The sequence below is a fragment of the Dipodomys ordii genome, unplaced genomic scaffold, assembly GCF_000151885.1.
Source record: "Dipodomys ordii isolate 6190 unplaced genomic scaffold, Dord_2.0 Scaffold13, whole genome shotgun sequence".
NCBI classification, from domain to species: domain Eukaryota; kingdom Metazoa; phylum Chordata; class Mammalia; order Rodentia; family Heteromyidae; genus Dipodomys; species Dipodomys ordii.
Window position 1 is genome coordinate 473,038 of NW_012267229.1, and position 15,999 is coordinate 489,036.

At 38.6% G+C, this 15,999-nt stretch overlaps 1 protein-coding gene across 3 annotated transcripts in view; it reads left to right on the plus strand.

Moving 5' to 3' along the window:
• The window catches only part of Kif16b (kinesin family member 16B), a 267,459-nt gene that overhangs the window by 46,573 nt on the left and 204,887 nt on the right, over nt 1-15,999 (plus strand). For all 3 annotated transcript variants that reach the window (XM_013010887.1, XM_013010888.1, XM_013010886.1), the window contains exons 4-11: nt 330-446; nt 3,169-3,266; nt 3,907-4,016; nt 7,041-7,183; nt 8,560-8,728; nt 8,837-8,968; nt 10,128-10,303; nt 14,860-14,925. In XM_013010887.1, coding sequence (XP_012866341.1) covers nt 330-446; nt 3,169-3,266; nt 3,907-4,016; nt 7,041-7,183; nt 8,560-8,728; nt 8,837-8,968; nt 10,128-10,303; nt 14,860-14,925 — 1,011 coding nt within the window. The remainder of the gene's footprint in view (nt 1-329; nt 447-3,168; nt 3,267-3,906; nt 4,017-7,040; nt 7,184-8,559; nt 8,729-8,836; nt 8,969-10,127; nt 10,304-14,859; nt 14,926-15,999) is intronic.

Sequence of the window (15,999 nt, forward strand, 5' to 3'; positions counted from 1 at the left end):
GCCTGACTCAGACATGCTATCAGCACGACTATGTTTATTGCAGCCTTATTTATCATTGCTAAGATATGGAACCAACCCAGATGCCCCTCAGTAGATGAATGGATCAAGAAAATGTGGTATAAAAACAAAATGGAATTCTATGCCTCCATCAGAAAGAATGATATTGCCCCATTTGTTAGGAAATGGAAAGACTTAGAAAAAATTGTATTAAGTGAAGGCCCAAAGAAACTTAGGTCCCATGGTTTCCCTTATTTGCAATAACTAGGAAGTTTTTTTAAAAAAAATTAAAACTCACAGTAATCGTCCCTTGTTTTTGTCTTTTCTTTCAGGTTTTCAAAACTCTGGGCACAGATGTGGTGAAGTCTGCATTTGAAGGTTACAATGCTTGTGTCTTTGCATATGGGCAAACTGGATCTGGAAAGTCATACACCATGATGGGAAGTTCTGTACGTTGTCTGAGCTGAATAGGGAGGGAGTTTCTTATCTTTCTCTAGACTGATAAAAATAATCTCTTTATCTACTTTAACTGCATTGCTTTTCATTTTCTCATCAATAGTAATAAGATAAAACCCAATAATCAGCTGAACTAAATTTCCTTTGAGAGATTTAACATGAGGAATAATTTTAATAGGCACAAGTCCCAGTTCATTTTCTGTTTTTAAAGACCTATACTCAGCAAGAAAGTATGCAGGGCCCACAACTAATTTAGTCTCCTTTATGGCCAACATGACAGTTTGAATAAAATTACCAAAGTCTGTTCTTTTTTTTAAATATATATATATAATTATAGAGAACATTTCCCTCAAGAAAAATGTAAAAAAAAAACCCCAAAAACCAAAACCATTTTTCATGGAAAGATATTGCATAAATCCAGCAAGTACATAAAAGAGTTACGTAGTCTATATAGAATTCATCTAGTTACAAACATAAATGGTTTAGCAGTTTATATCAATTAATAAGCAGTAATATCCTACTTCCCCTAACATATGGGAATGTAAATATGTAGGAACTTTCTCTTGTCGTGTATTTACTACAAAATTAGACAGTGCTTGTGTCTTTTATTTTTCTTTGCCACTGGAAAAGCATTGTTTAATGAATGCCAAACCTGTGCCATATTCTAGATAGAGTTACTAACAGTATTTTGAGGGATCCCGTCTTGGACTCACATTTGTGGCTTCATTGTTGAAGGTTTCGGGATCACAGAAGTACTGTACTGGTAGAACATCTCTTCCCAGATTGAATTGTTTCAGTGCATGTAACATGACCTCTTAAATCTGGGCTTTCCCTCCAGCTGAAAAGCAAGAAACAGAGGAGAGAAACATTTGTTACTCTTTCTTCCCACTTTTCTTCTATGCTTTTGGAAAAAATATCTCTAACAATTAGTTGTCTGTGTATCTAGTTCCCTAGAAACTACTTTATATTACACATTTATAACTGTTAATGAGAGGTGATTTTCTCTGACCTCACAAGTATGTACCACTTGGGCTCGCTCTATCTAAAGATAGGAAGTGAAAATATTGTGAAAGAGTTTAGTTTTTCTTGTTAAGCATTTACATGGTTCAAATGGCACAAAGAAAATCTCTAAAGCAATGGCATTAGTTCATTTGTTCTTTGACTGGGGCTTTGGGTAAAAGTTGAAAGAGAATTGTTGAGAAAACTTTGATGCTCTGAGGTCAGATCAGATCCTTCTGAGGTTCACCAGATGTTAGTGCTAACTGGAACATGATGATTGAATATGACACCCATATTGCATAGGAGATGTGATGTACTTCTTTCTAGGAGGGCCATCTTAGGGATTTCTACATCAAAGCAGGGACATATTCTATGTTTTAATGTGGTTCTGTTACCTAAGCATTTTTTTTTAGTGCTAGGGTTTGAACTCAGAACTCAACACTACTAAACAAGTGCTCTGCCAGTTTAGCTACACTGAAAGACCCTTTATGCATTGGTTATTTTCATGATAGCGTCTCACTTTCATGCTTGTGCTGCCTGAACTTTGATCCTCCTATTTGTGCTCCTTTTTGTTGCTGGGATGCCAGGTACACATCACTGTACCCAGTTCTTGTATTTCTCAGTAAGCTTAGGATAACAGGTATACACAGCTATGCCCAGCCATTGATTGAGATGGAGTCTTCTAAACTTTTATATCCAGGCTGACCTCCAACCATGATCCTCTGATCTTTACCTCCCAAATAGTTAACAGTCACAAACTTGAGACATCTGGCCTACTTTACCACCCTTTTTTCTTTTTTTGGTGCCAGTCCTGGGGCTTGAACTCAGGATCTGGGAACTGTCTGTGAGCTTTTTGTGCTTAAGGTTAGCATTCTACCACTTGAGCCACAGCTCCACTTCTGGCTTTCTTGGTGATTAACTGGAGATAAGAGTCTCACAAACTTTCCTGCCAGGTCTGGCTTTGAACCATGATCCTCAGGTCTCAGCCTCCTGAGTAGCTAGGATTACAGACATAAGCCACCAGCACTCAGCTCAACCCCCCTAACTTTTTTTTTTTTTTTGTCAGTCGTGGGGCTTGAACTCTGGGCCTGGGTGCTGTCCCTCAGCTCTTCAGCTCAAGGCGAGCGCTCTACCACTTGAGCTACAGTGCCACTTCCAGTTTTCTGGTGGTTTATTGGAGATAGGAGTCTCACGGTCTCTCCTGCCCGGGCTGGCTTTGAACCGCAATCCTCAGATCTCAGCCTCCTGAGTAGCTAGGATTACAGGCGTGAGCCACCAGCGCCTGGCAACCCCCCTAACTTTTAACACAGTCATTAACTCTTGAAGTAGTTTTCTTGCTACTTTTTTGTCTTCTGTATTCACTCCCTTTTTAATAATTTAACTAAACTTTTCCTTTTTTATTCCTAAAAGATTTATAAAACATATTAATGAGACGTGCATTTTCATCTGTCATCTTTGCTACAGAATAAATCTCTTTATCTTTGTAAGGCATAGTTTCAATGATTAATGATTCTGATAACTATATAGCCCAAGTCTAGACATGTGGAAATTAGAAGGCTTTATCCTCTCCTGTGAGAGAGGAGGAAGCGGTCCTAGAGTGGTAGGTTGGGGTTGGCATGCAGGCCCCTTAAGTCCAAGTTCACTCCATCAGAATGCAAATTCAGTAGTCAGTTGCTTTCATTTCACATGACAGCTGTGACACTCTTCCTACTGCAGGGTGATTCAGGTTTAATACCTCGAATCTGTGAAGGGCTCTTCAGTCGGATAAATGAAACTACCAGATGGGATGAAGCATCCTTCCGCACTGAAGTCAGGTAGGGTCTGTGGCCTGCTTGGTTGGGGCTATGGTCGCTTGGCTTGCACTTAGGTATTAGTTTGGGCCTATGGATTCCCAAGGAAAGAGCCTGCTGTTTTTCCTCCTGCGCTTACAGTAGTTGGGAATTTACCTGACAAATCAGGTTAATTTCAATGACTTTCTTGGATACAGTTTGGATAAGAAATAACTGTGGTTGGAGGTTTATCTCAAAGTGGAGTGAGCCCTCGACTTTCGTAAGAGTACCCAGTTACTTGTCTCATCCCTTTCACAGAATAAGATTTGTGTTATTTGCTGTGTTGGTATAATCTCCATAAAGCTAAGTTACAAATACATCTGGATGGTGGAGGTGCTCTTTCCTCTTTGAAGTTAAACCTGTGTGGAGTTCAATCTCTCCAGTGATTTTTAAGGACAGCCCTTTCAGTCCTCTTCTCTATCTGCTGGGCCTCCTGGTAGCCATATGGTTTTGGACAAATTATTTAAAGCATGCAAGACCCCCTTGTCTATCTCTGCAGAGAGTGAATGGTAAGCAAACACCCTTAACTGTAGTAGCTGTGAGCTGCTGCTTGGGACTGTTGTTGTGGTTACTATTATTAATGTCTCATTATTTCTCTGAATCTCATTCTGTTGAAAACTTTTAGCTATTTAGAAATTTATAACGAGCGTGTGAGAGATCTACTTAGGAGGAAGTCATCTAAAACCTTCAATTTAAGAGTCCGAGAGCATCCCAAAGAAGGACCTTATGTTGAGGGTAAGAATGAATATTTCACAGCCTTCTTCCTCCTTGGGATTTGTGTAAGAACAACGCATACAAGGAAAAGGAAAGGAGTATAATGGTGAGATTTTTAGAAAGTTATTTACTTTTGGAATTTTGTGATAGGGAATTTTCATATTTTACTTGAGATTTGCCAGTATATTTCTTCTGGCTTTAGGAGACCTGTGAAGTTTGTTTCCAATGCTTTCTGGTAAGAGGCATAATCCTATAAGTTATCTCAAGGGTGTTGGATTTAGCAGTGTGTCTTTATTGACCTGAATGATTGTAGATGAAAAGAAAGACATGTTCAGACCTCTTGCCTGTTAAGAGGAGTTTTCACATAGGCTATCCCTATAATGCATCTGTCCTTCTGTACAAAAAGGAGCTGAGTCTTGCCTACAGGAATCACACATGGAAGCATGCTTTCATGTGGACATTGACCTTGATATGTTTCTCTGGAGTAACACAGCTGGTCATTGCTCTCTTACCTACTATGAATGCCAATTCAAAGTAGATCAAAGAACTTAATGCAACACTTCAAAAGTTTGAAACTTCTTCAGGAAAGAGAAAATACCAGAACTTATTTGTATAGGACATAATTCCCTAAATGGAACTCTAATAGCTCAGTATATAAGATTGAGGATTGAGAAGTGGGAGTGCATCAAGCTAAAAAGCTTCTGCAGAGCTAAGGATGTAGTCACTAGAATGAAGAGACAACTACAGAATAGGAGCGGATCTTTGCCAGCTACACATCTGACAAGGGACTAAGAAAGAATATACAGGGAACTTAAAAAATTAAATTCCCGAAGAATTAATAGCCCATTTAAGAAATGGATAGAAGAGCTCCATAGATATTTCCCACAAGTACAAATGCCTGATAAATACATGAAGCCCATCAGCATGCCCATCCATAAAGGAAATGCAAATCAAAACAATATTCAGATTCCATTTCTCTTCAGTCAGAATGGCCATCATAAAAAACAGGCAAATGCTGGTGAGAATGTGGGGGGAAAAAGGAACCCTATTACACTGGTGGTTGGACTGTAAATTAGTTCAACTCCTGTGGAAATTGGTATAAAAATTCATAAAACAAAGGACTACTCTGTGATCCAGCCATACCACTCTTGGGTATTTATCCAACAGGATGTAAGTCTGGATAAAATAGATGCACTTGTATGCATGGTTATTGTAACCATGGTATCCATGGTTATTGCAACAATATTCACAATAGCCAAGCTAAGAAAAAACAGATCTCTTCAGTTGATAAATGAAAATGTGATATATAATCATAACATTCAATGTTCCTATGTGTAAGTTACTTGAGGGGATTGGCGGGATTGGAAGAGAGTAGGGGGAGAATGATCAAGACACATTTCATTCATAAATTGACATGTTGAATTGAAACCTCTTTGTAACAACTATTTAAAGATAATATAAAATATGATAAAATATGTTCTTTCTCTTATGAGGATATTAGATATGAACACTGGACACATAAACACATACATGATTATATGCATACACATACATGTACATATACTTGTATTGCAGGTATAAGGTATGATGGTGAAACCTCTTTGAAGAATAAACATTCATTGTAACATAAAGAACATCAAGAAGTTGAAGTATGGCTGGCCTGGGGTGTGGGTAGTAGTGGGAGGGGACAGGTGAATAGAAAGGAGGAGAGGGCAAATATAGTCATATAATATATGTAAACATACACAAATGGAGCAAGGAAACTCCATGAGTCTGGTTGAGGAAGGAGGAGGAGGAAAGGTATGATTGATCAAAATGTAGTGTATCCATAAACAGACATGTTAAAATGAAACACCCTTGTGCAACCAGTTGGAGCTAATAAAAGGGAAAAAGAATTGTGAAGTTGCAAGTCAGATCTGAATGATGATAATGGATTTTATGTCTTAAACAATAGAATGTGAAAAAAATGGGAAGAATAGTTTCAACTTAAGTTTCAGACAGATGACTAATTTTTCAAACATACAAAGAACTCCTGTGAATCAGTAAGGATATATCCAGCAACCAAGGAGTACAAGAGACAAAGGCAAAGAATGGAGTGTTTATAGAAATGGGTGTTTTAATGATTTTTATTTGAGGTGTTGAGGAATTGAACCCAAGGCTCCTTATGGTAGCCAATCTCTCCACAACTACCTCCAGTTCCAAAGAGTACATTTTTTATTGTTCTGCAATGCTGGGGATTGAACTCAGGGCTTGGTTCATGTATGCAAGACAGTTCTCTAACACAGCCTTAAAAATGCATGGGAAGGCATCTTGACTATGACAGAATATTTTTTTGATATGGATTATATGAAAAAGTAAGATGCAAAATGATGTTTATGGTATGTCACATTTTGTTGAGTGTGGTGATGGTGTTAGGGATAAAATGCAGGGCCTCATGCATGCCACTGAGCTCCATTCCAGTGCAGTGTGCACTATGGCCCCATTGCTTTGAAAGAGAGGAAAAGTTGGTGATACACACACACACATACATACATACACATGCATGCATGTATATGTTATACCTAATGTTCGAGTTATTTTTTGAAGTATGTCTTCATATACTGAAGACATAGACACTGATAGTATTTAGTTATTTGACAAAAGGGGGTAAGGGGAGCCTTAAGGGAGAGATCGAACCGTACACCGTGTAGCCTTTACCTTTGGAATCCTATGAATATATAAAATACACACTTAAAGGATTAAAAATGTGCTTTTACAGTTTTGCATAGGGTATTTGCCTTTACATTTTTCTTCTTCCTGCAATGACTGCTGTTCAGAAGTTGATATTAGTGGCCTTTAGTAGATAAGATGAGGTAGCTGAGGTCCATTAAGGTTAGGAACCTGAGCAGCCACATTATATGCCACTATGGTAGAAGCAAGTGAGCCTTAAGTGGTTGACAGATTCTAGTCATACACTATTTCTTAGGGGAATTTCCAGTCACTGTATAATGGGCAGATTTCTTCACCCCCTCCTCCTCCTTTTTTGTTTTTTTTTGTTCCTGCCAGACTTATCCAAACATTTGGTACAGAATTATGGTGATGTGGAAGAACTTATGGATGCAGGAAATATTAATCGTACCACAGCGGCTACTGGGATGAATGATGTCAGTAGTCGGTCTCACGCCATCTTCACCATCAAATTCACACAGGTAAGGGCAGCCAGTAGGTAGCCATGGGGCCAGCTGTGTGTAGCTGGTTGGCTTCCCTCCTGGAGATCTTTACTTGCTGATTAGCCCCAGCTGAGGATTGATCACTGTTGAACCAAGAGCAGGAGCAAGTAAAGGTGACAGACTGTCATTTCCTTGTTAATTAGAGTTGAACAAGTGCTGGGCACTGAGTTTCTCCGTGGTTACAATCACAGTAATTTTTAAATATCCTGATGGGTACCCTTAAGAAATATTGAGCAGGCTTCCACCTTGTTTGAGACATTAAAAAAAAAAAAGCCCAACTTGCTCTGTGCCTAATTAAGCAAAAGTTTTCATTGTTGTTAGCACTGTGGGAGATAATGGATTGCAAGTCCGACCAGCTGGAAGCCAAGGTGAGTAAGTGAGGGCAGCACATTATCACTCCATGGAGCTCACCCCACCGTGTTGATTATGATTATTAGAGTGATAGCAAAGGACAGAACATTTATGTAAGTGCCAGTGTGAGAATTCATTATGGCTCACATGCAGAAGATGGCGAACGTGTGTGGAAAAGGGTGAGGAAAGTAGTTTGGCCCTGGGGGGACTGGGAGAACATGGGAGGACTATGTAGATGCAGAGCCCCTTTGGCATCAGTTGTAGGAGTTGGAGTTCTTCTCACCCACATCCACCCTTGGGCACACCAGAAACAAGTCAGCATTTTTAATCACCTAGGGACATCAGAGAACAGGACAGTTAAAAAGATTCCCTAAGGTCAACCAGAACACCTCTGTACACAGTCCCTACATCTTTTACCTTTGTTCCAGATCCTGGGTATTTAAAATGATCATGATATTTAAAGGTACTGTTCTGCTGTACATAGAGTCTGGTGACTGTGTTTTTTCTTTTTTTTTTTCTTTGCAATTTGATTCGTAATGTACAAGGTAGATTAAAAGAAGCCTTTGGAAAAGTAACATTGTGAAACAAAATATTTTCAGAGTGGTGAAATGATCTTTTACATATTTGTCTATGGTTATATTTTGGAGAGCCTTTGTTGCTTTGAATGCTGGAGCTTCTAGACAAGAATAGGCATTTTTCACTCCAGAGCATACTTTAGTGTCTACCTTTATATTCTTCTAGATTTGCTTTGTTGAGAAAGGCAAGGGTTTGATTCGTGGTGCGATTCTTCAGAAAGCTTCGGAATCACATAGGATGGACTTCTGTTGTACTGAACTTAGTTTTGGAAATTTTTTTAAGGAAGTCTGAAGGCTGGTAAAACAAAAAAGGAGAGGAAAAAACAATTAACCCTGAGAAATTTCAGTGGAAAGCAATTGGTTTTTGTTTTATAAAGGCCATTGGAACCCTTTGGGTCTCTTCAGTTTTTCTTTCTTATCTTACCACAGGCAAAGTTTGATTCTGAAATGCCATGTGAAACTGTGAGTAAGATTCACTTGGTGGATCTTGCTGGAAGTGAGCGTGCGGATGCCACTGGTGCCACGGGGGTCAGGCTCAAAGAAGGAGGGAATATTAACAAGTCCCTTGTCACTCTGGGAAACGTCATTTCTGCCTTAGGTAGGTGCTTGCTCACTTCCTGCTCGTTTTTTTTTTTTTTGTGAAACAAAATTAGAGGAACGTGAAACAGTGATTCTTTCCTCTCCCTTGTTTCTATCTTCCTTACAGCTGATTTATCTCAGGATGCAGCAAACCCTCTGGTGAAGAAGAAGCAAGTTTTTGTGCCTTACAGGGATTCTGTTTTGACTTGGTTGTTGAAAGATAGCCTTGGAGGAAACTCTAAAACCATCATGATTGCCAGTAAGAGTTTTTAAGTTATTTTCCTGAGCATCTGAAGTTTCCTGTGAATTAGCTGAAATTCTTTTAAATTGAAATTGGGATATAGCATCTTTATATTAAAAAAATTACTGGTTTATCTACCTTGAAAATCACCTGCATCCAGAAACCCAGTCTTATCCCTTATCTTATCAACTCTTGGATAGATGTATATGGTCTGGGGGCTGTGGTGACCTGCAGAGACTTTCAGTGTTTCTTTACATAAGTTAAGAAGGTAGAAAACTTCTAAGTTCCCCAATTTGTACTAGAAAATCATTATAGGGGCACAAAGTAAGAAAGAAATGATCCAACCTGTTCTATTTAAAGCAGTATGTATGAGATTTAAAAGTAAAAAGCATGAGGAAAAAAATCAATAAACATAACAAATCATGGTAACAATAATAATACTTTATGTCTATATTGACAAATTAGCTCTTAAGAAATGCAATAGAGAAAAATAACAGAGGAGATGATTGCTGAGAATTTATGAATTCTTTCTTTTCTAGCTCTATTTTCTTGTCCCTATTCCCCTCCCTCCTCTTTCCTTCCCTCTCTCTATTTTCCTTACTGCCTTTACCATGCCTTAACCAAGGAGGGGGGAACCTACCTTGGGATATACTCTCCATGAACAATCAATAAGTCTCCCAGACTTAAACTTGGGTGGTATGGGGGTGGGAGGGATAGGATTAGTCAAAGTTTCCATAGGAAAAGGATTAACTAGTCTACTGACTCCATTGAATATATTGGTGTGCTCTGTGGCTGTTTAAAAATGATAGGCTTTGCCAGAAGTTCTAGAAGCATTTTAATCCCTGATTAATGTTGATATACACAAGTAGTCTTGAATGATCCTCTTATGTTTTCAACTCAGAAAATATCTTAACTGTGGCAAGGTAGCATATATCATATATTAAAGTTGGGTAGCTGGCTGATAAAAGTCTTGGGAAAAAAGCAGAATGAAATTTGGTATAGTGAGCACCTTTTCCTGTAAATCTTAGATAATTTTTAATATTCATTATGGTGGCAATGAATATTTAGTTTATCCAGTGACCTGAGTTAAATCTGACTTTTAAATTGCAAACCAACTTTGTGTTAAATGAAACATGGAGTGCTGGATAAATTATTTTTTTGAATTCATTCTTCACAGCCATTTCACCTGCTGATGTCAATTATGGAGAAACCCTAAGTACACTTCGCTATGCAAATAGAGCCAAAAACATCATCAACAAACCTACCATTAACGAGGATGCCAACGTCAAACTCATCCGGGAGCTGCGAGCTGAAATAGCCAGACTAAAAGCTCTGCTTGCTCAAGGGAATCAGGTCAGGTTTTTCTGAGATTTATAGATTATTTTCTTTGAGTAATGGCATCTATTTCTGGATCTTAATGAGACAATTATCTCCTAGTATTGATTTAAGTAAATAAGTGCTAAGTAAAGCTTCCAGTGAGTTAGCCAATCCGTCCTTCACACCGGCTCCTATTGGCCTTTGCATTCCTTATGGGCTCTGTGTCTAAGATCTTATCCACTAAGCCCGAAATGATTAACAATCTTAACAGTTATCAATTATGGATGGAAATTTAGCATGCAATTGGATTAGCGGCATAATCTCCATTAGTGGGAAGAAGTTGAGATGCTTTGAGTAATATTTAAAATTCTACCCAGGCATTTTATGACTTTACAGCTCATTGAACAGAGAGGAACAACTTGTGTAAACACCTTTCTGAATGTCTGTTCCTTCCCAGCCATCACAGAGGAGGTGTGAGGACTCAGTGACAGGTGTGACACTGAGTATCTGCTGCCTGGCTGCAACACTGGCCCTGGGGCCTTTTACATGATGGTTGCAAGGGATCACTGGGGTTGAAGTGAGGAGGCCTGCTCTTTGTGTTTTTTTCCCAGCAGGCTTCCTTTTTGTCCATAAAGTTATGCTGTGGTGATGACTTAGTGTGAGCCAAGTTCCCAGGGGCTTACATAGGCTCTGAAGAGAGGCCACAAGTTAGGGTGGGCTTTATAAACCTAGGATGTTAGACTGCACTTCGAAGTAAAAATACATTTCATCTGGTTTTCTTAACCCACAAATGGATGGATGTCTTTAGAATATCATTAAAAGGCCTACTTTTCTTTCCATGCAAAATGGTCTCTCTGGAACAGTGCTTTCTGTACAGGAGTACATGGCCTTGGAAGCTCTTGATGTTCCATAGTTTGATCTATGAAAATATCAACAGGATGAAATCCTCACAGAGGTTCCTGGGCCCTGAAATAGATCCATAGTCCTTTCCCATATGATGACCAACAACAGTGAAATAGGACTCCTTCATGCGCTGAAAGATGTCTCCACATACCTTTACTTGGAGAATGGAGCTTCCCATGTACAAAAGGAAATTATCAGAATGAGCAGTGCACTTAAATAGCATGTTACAACTTATAACATGGATCACAAGTCAATTCATTGATATGATTTGTTATCATGGGAATCCTTTCTTAATCTCCATCCTTCTTTCCTTCCCTCCCTCTCTCTCTCTCCTTTCCTTCCCTAGGTTTGAACTCTGTTTCCTATACCAGACAGGTGTTTTATTGCTTGAGCCATACCTCCCAGACTTCTTTTTTTTATTGTGAAAATACCTCCCAGACTTCTATTTTTAGGTATTCTTTGCCTAGATTCTCTACATTTTCACCTAGGGCCAATCTTGGATCCAGATTCTCTTATCTATGTCTCCTTAGTAGCTGAGATTGCATCCTTAGGCTTGTTGGTTGAGATAAGATCTTGCTAACTTTTGGCCTGGGATGGCCTTGAACCACAGTTCTCTTGATCTCTGCCTCCTAAGTAACTGGAATTATAGGTATGAGTCTCTGTGCCTGACTCTTTAATGTTTCTCAATCATTATTTTTCTAAAGTAAGCATGTAAAGATGATTTGATAGAGTCATCCAATTTTCTATATGTGAAGGAAAAATTTTTTGAAGATTCTCAACATTATCTTCTTTAATTTATGAGGTTAAAAGAATGAAAGGAAAACAGAGAAAATAAACTAGAATGAAGAGTCTTATACAGGCAGCAAAACTCTATCGAAACTCTCAGCAATGTCTTCAGAGGTATTAATATGCCAAAGCATTGCCTTTAGATGTTTTTGTCTTGTTTCTTTCATGACCTTAGAATACTGCTGTAATTAAGGCAGTATTTTTATTATTGTTATCTTGGCATTGACGATGGAAAAATATATTTTAGAACACATAAAGAAACGGTAAAACTTGGGTAAGTTTAATATGTACATTACAGTGAAAATGCGAGTCCACTATAAAATAATTTATTGGTGAGACAATATAGGCTTATTCTAAATTTGTAATGCTTAACAGAATAAGCAGGTATTTCATTTAAGTGCTCATTAAAAATATCTGAATAAATCTTCCCCAGGACATTGATCCCCCTCTGGGATATTCTTTTTTTTTTTCCAGGGCTGAGGACCGAACCCAGGGCCTTGCCCGCGCCGGGCAGGCGCTCTTCTGCTGGACTAAACCCCCAGCCCCCACCCTCTGGGATATTCTATTCCAAATGCTGCTATGGTTCCTTGAATATTTCTCAAGTCCAAATTCCATTTCTAGGTTATTTAAGTACAGCCAAATAAAAGCTCCTATTTTTTTTGTCAGTTGTGGGGCTTGAACTCAGGGCCTGGACATTGTCCCTGAGCCTCTTTGTGCTCAAGGCTACCCTCTTCCACTTGAGCTATAAAGCCATTTCCAAAAGTTCCTTCTTTTAATAATTTCCTATGTTTGCTTTTGCAAATGTCATGGGTTCAACTTTTAAAAGCAGAAAACCCTGGCACATATTGTGTTGTTTTTCCTACTCTGTAGGTAGGGACATATAGACATGTATGTAGCTATATAGAATATGATATGGTAGTCACTATAGTCTTTTATATGTATAATTCCATCAGTGGTTCACTACTAAGCTGTGAATGAAGTAGACATTTCTCAGCTTTGGTAGAGAAACAGAAGCCATATAGTAGGTTTTGTAAAATTGGCCAAAATAGTTTCATTGAATATTTTGTATGAAACACCATGCTGTGTGCAATGACACTTTGTAGTCATGTGTTGACAAAGCTTCTGTACCTCCCAGGAAGGGCAGATTTTACTTTAGGTTAACCTTCATTTTCAATAAACCTGATAAATGGAGTTGCCAGCTGTAGATCAAAGCAACATTTCTAATGATACAAATGACCCCTACCAACTTACTTCCAGAAAAGATGAAGTATATGCAACTGTAAATAGCAGCTGAAGGCAATGACTCTTGTAACTGGGTGTGTCTCCTAAAGGCCTATGGCAGATGAGCCTATGGCATTGTCACAGGAGATGCTGGTTCTGTGGGCTAGTTTCTAAACTGAGACGGGCTCTCCACACACTCATGAGATTATTCCTCATACATGAGCAGTTATTCAAGAGGGCCAAGAGCCATTGTTCCTGCATGGACTGAGGATTGCTGTGGAGACTTGTTGTCAGGCTCTCAGCCATCAGGAGGACACCTGTGCTTCTCTGCCAACCAGTTCTGCTTTCTGTGGCATACACACAGATGCCCAGTGGGGCCCACAGTCATCTTGTTAGCCTAAATGTTTAACTGAGCCAATGAAAACTGACTGCTTTTGTTTGAATAGAAATTAAAAACATGCTGCATCTCTGGGGAGGACAACTTGCAATTAAAAAGGAATCACACGTATAGATGACTCACAGATTCCCCTCCCAGGAGTTTATTTTGTTGATGTAGCCTTGTACACTGTATGCAGTTGGTTTAAGTGTAATCCGGTAGAGCAAAAGTTTTGAAAAATAAAACTGCATTTACATTAAGAGGATAAATTGTAAGTGTATAGAATAAATCAGAGGAAAGCATATATAATGAAATAATACCTAATGGAGTTAGAATTGTTAAACGGAAAGAAGCAGTTTTATTTTGTCTGATTTTCCCCCAGAAATTGTTGATTTAAAAGCCAGTGTGTGGGCCAGGATGTAGCTCAATGTCAAAGTGCTAGCTTAGAAAGTACAACATCATGGGTTCAATCCCCAGTACCAAAACAGAAAGGACAAAAAAAAAAGTCAATGTGGATCATATTATTTGTTTAAAAACACACTGAATACATGCTGTATAAGACCAGAATAACTTCAAATTTACTTCAAATTGGAAAAGAATGACTGCATAGGCAATGGGAGACTTCCTTTCTGCTTTCCTGTGACATCTTTGGCAGGGAGGTAGAACAGGGAACACCGAGCTCTTAGCACTCTAATCAGGATGAACAAGTCAAGAGTGCAGCTGAAATCCAGTCTGGTTTCGTTTTCTTCTCATCCCTCCCAGTTCTACTCTGATTTTGGCCAATATCATCCTTACAGCCATTTTCACACTACACCAAGGGTAAAGATAAGGAGCTAGATAAGAAGATTGTAATGTCATACATTGAATAGCACCCAGCAGGGTTCATAAATGAGTTTCACTCACCTAATTTCAATGTAGCTAACCCCCAAAGTCCATAGTTAAGCAAGATTTAGGCTTCTACTTTGTGCATATTCAAACAGACAGGTCCTTATGACTTGGGGTTTTAGATTGTGTTTGGTTTTGGTAAAGATATTATAATGTTATGTTGTTTGTTCTCTTGATTTGTACTGCAGTGTAGATTTACAAGAAAACCATGATTTTTAGATAGTGTAAGATATGATATATATCCCATGGATTAGCGACTTGGTGATAACCCATACTCTATGTTGTTGTGTGTGAATATTACTTAGTATTGTATTTTCTAGTTTGTAGAAGCTTTTGGTAATTATTATGTTCATGGAAAAAATCCTCGCTGTATATTATTGCTTTTTATTAATTGTTGATATCCTTATGTGTTGAATTGCAGATTGCCCTCTTAGACTCTCCCACAGCTTTAAGTATGGAGGAAAAACTTCATCAGAATGAAGCAAGAGTAAGTGATGATTGACTTATTTTTTTTGACATTATAATGTGCATTATGTTCTTCTGAAGTTCATGCTTTTTAGTATTTCTGTTGGGGACAGTTTTTTTTTTTTTTCATTCCATGTATCCCTCCAACCCCATGATTATCTTTAAAGATGCACAACGGTTACATTTTCTGTGATTTAATAAGTGTGGTGATTTATGTGATGTATAACTGACTTCAGTAAAATTCACATGCAGGTCCTTTTGACAAAGCAGTGGGGCCACTCTGGCCCTCAGAGGAGACAAGGTCCTGGGCCAAGAGAGGCCATGTTTCACATGTACTAAATGGCAGTGGTCTTCCCAGCGCAAGGATGAGCACCATTTAGCTCTTGGACATTTCTAACTTATTTTCACTGTTTGGGGGCTCTTTCATAGGGAGAGGGGCAGAGATTAACTGGAAGAGAGAACATTATAGCAGGGGTGGAGGGTGGAGGGAATAAAACTGATGCTTGTGTCCTGGTGTTTGAAAACTAGTTCTATGGCTGATCTGGTTCTATGTTACTTTTTTTTTTTTATGGTCCAATTGTGGGCCTGAACTCTGGACCTGGGCGCTGTCCCTCAGCTCTTCAGCTCAAGGCTAGCGTTCTGCCATTTGAGCCACAGCACCACTTTGGCTTTTTTTCTTTTTGCTTATGTGGTGCTGAGGAATGGAACCCAGGGCCTCAAGCATGCAAGGCAAGCGCTCTACCACTGAGCCACCTTCCCAGCCCTCTATATTACTTCTTTAAAAATAAAAGGAAACAAATCTTGAGGAAAGGAGGAACAGACATTGGGAATATTTTTTTGGAGTCAATTTTCTTCCTGGTGCTACATGATTAAAAAAATTGGATTGTGTTATAGTATATACTCAGTAATACACAATGTGAAAGTTGTAGCTAGGAACTTGTTGACACTTCTCTAGATAATTAGGTTGATTAATATGCTGATAATGGCATTAATAAAAAACATTAGTTTCCTTAATCTATTTTGCTCATGAAATTTTATGTTTTAGTGCTTTCAGTTTTGATTTCAAGTGCTATGAAATGCTGGGGTATAGCAATAA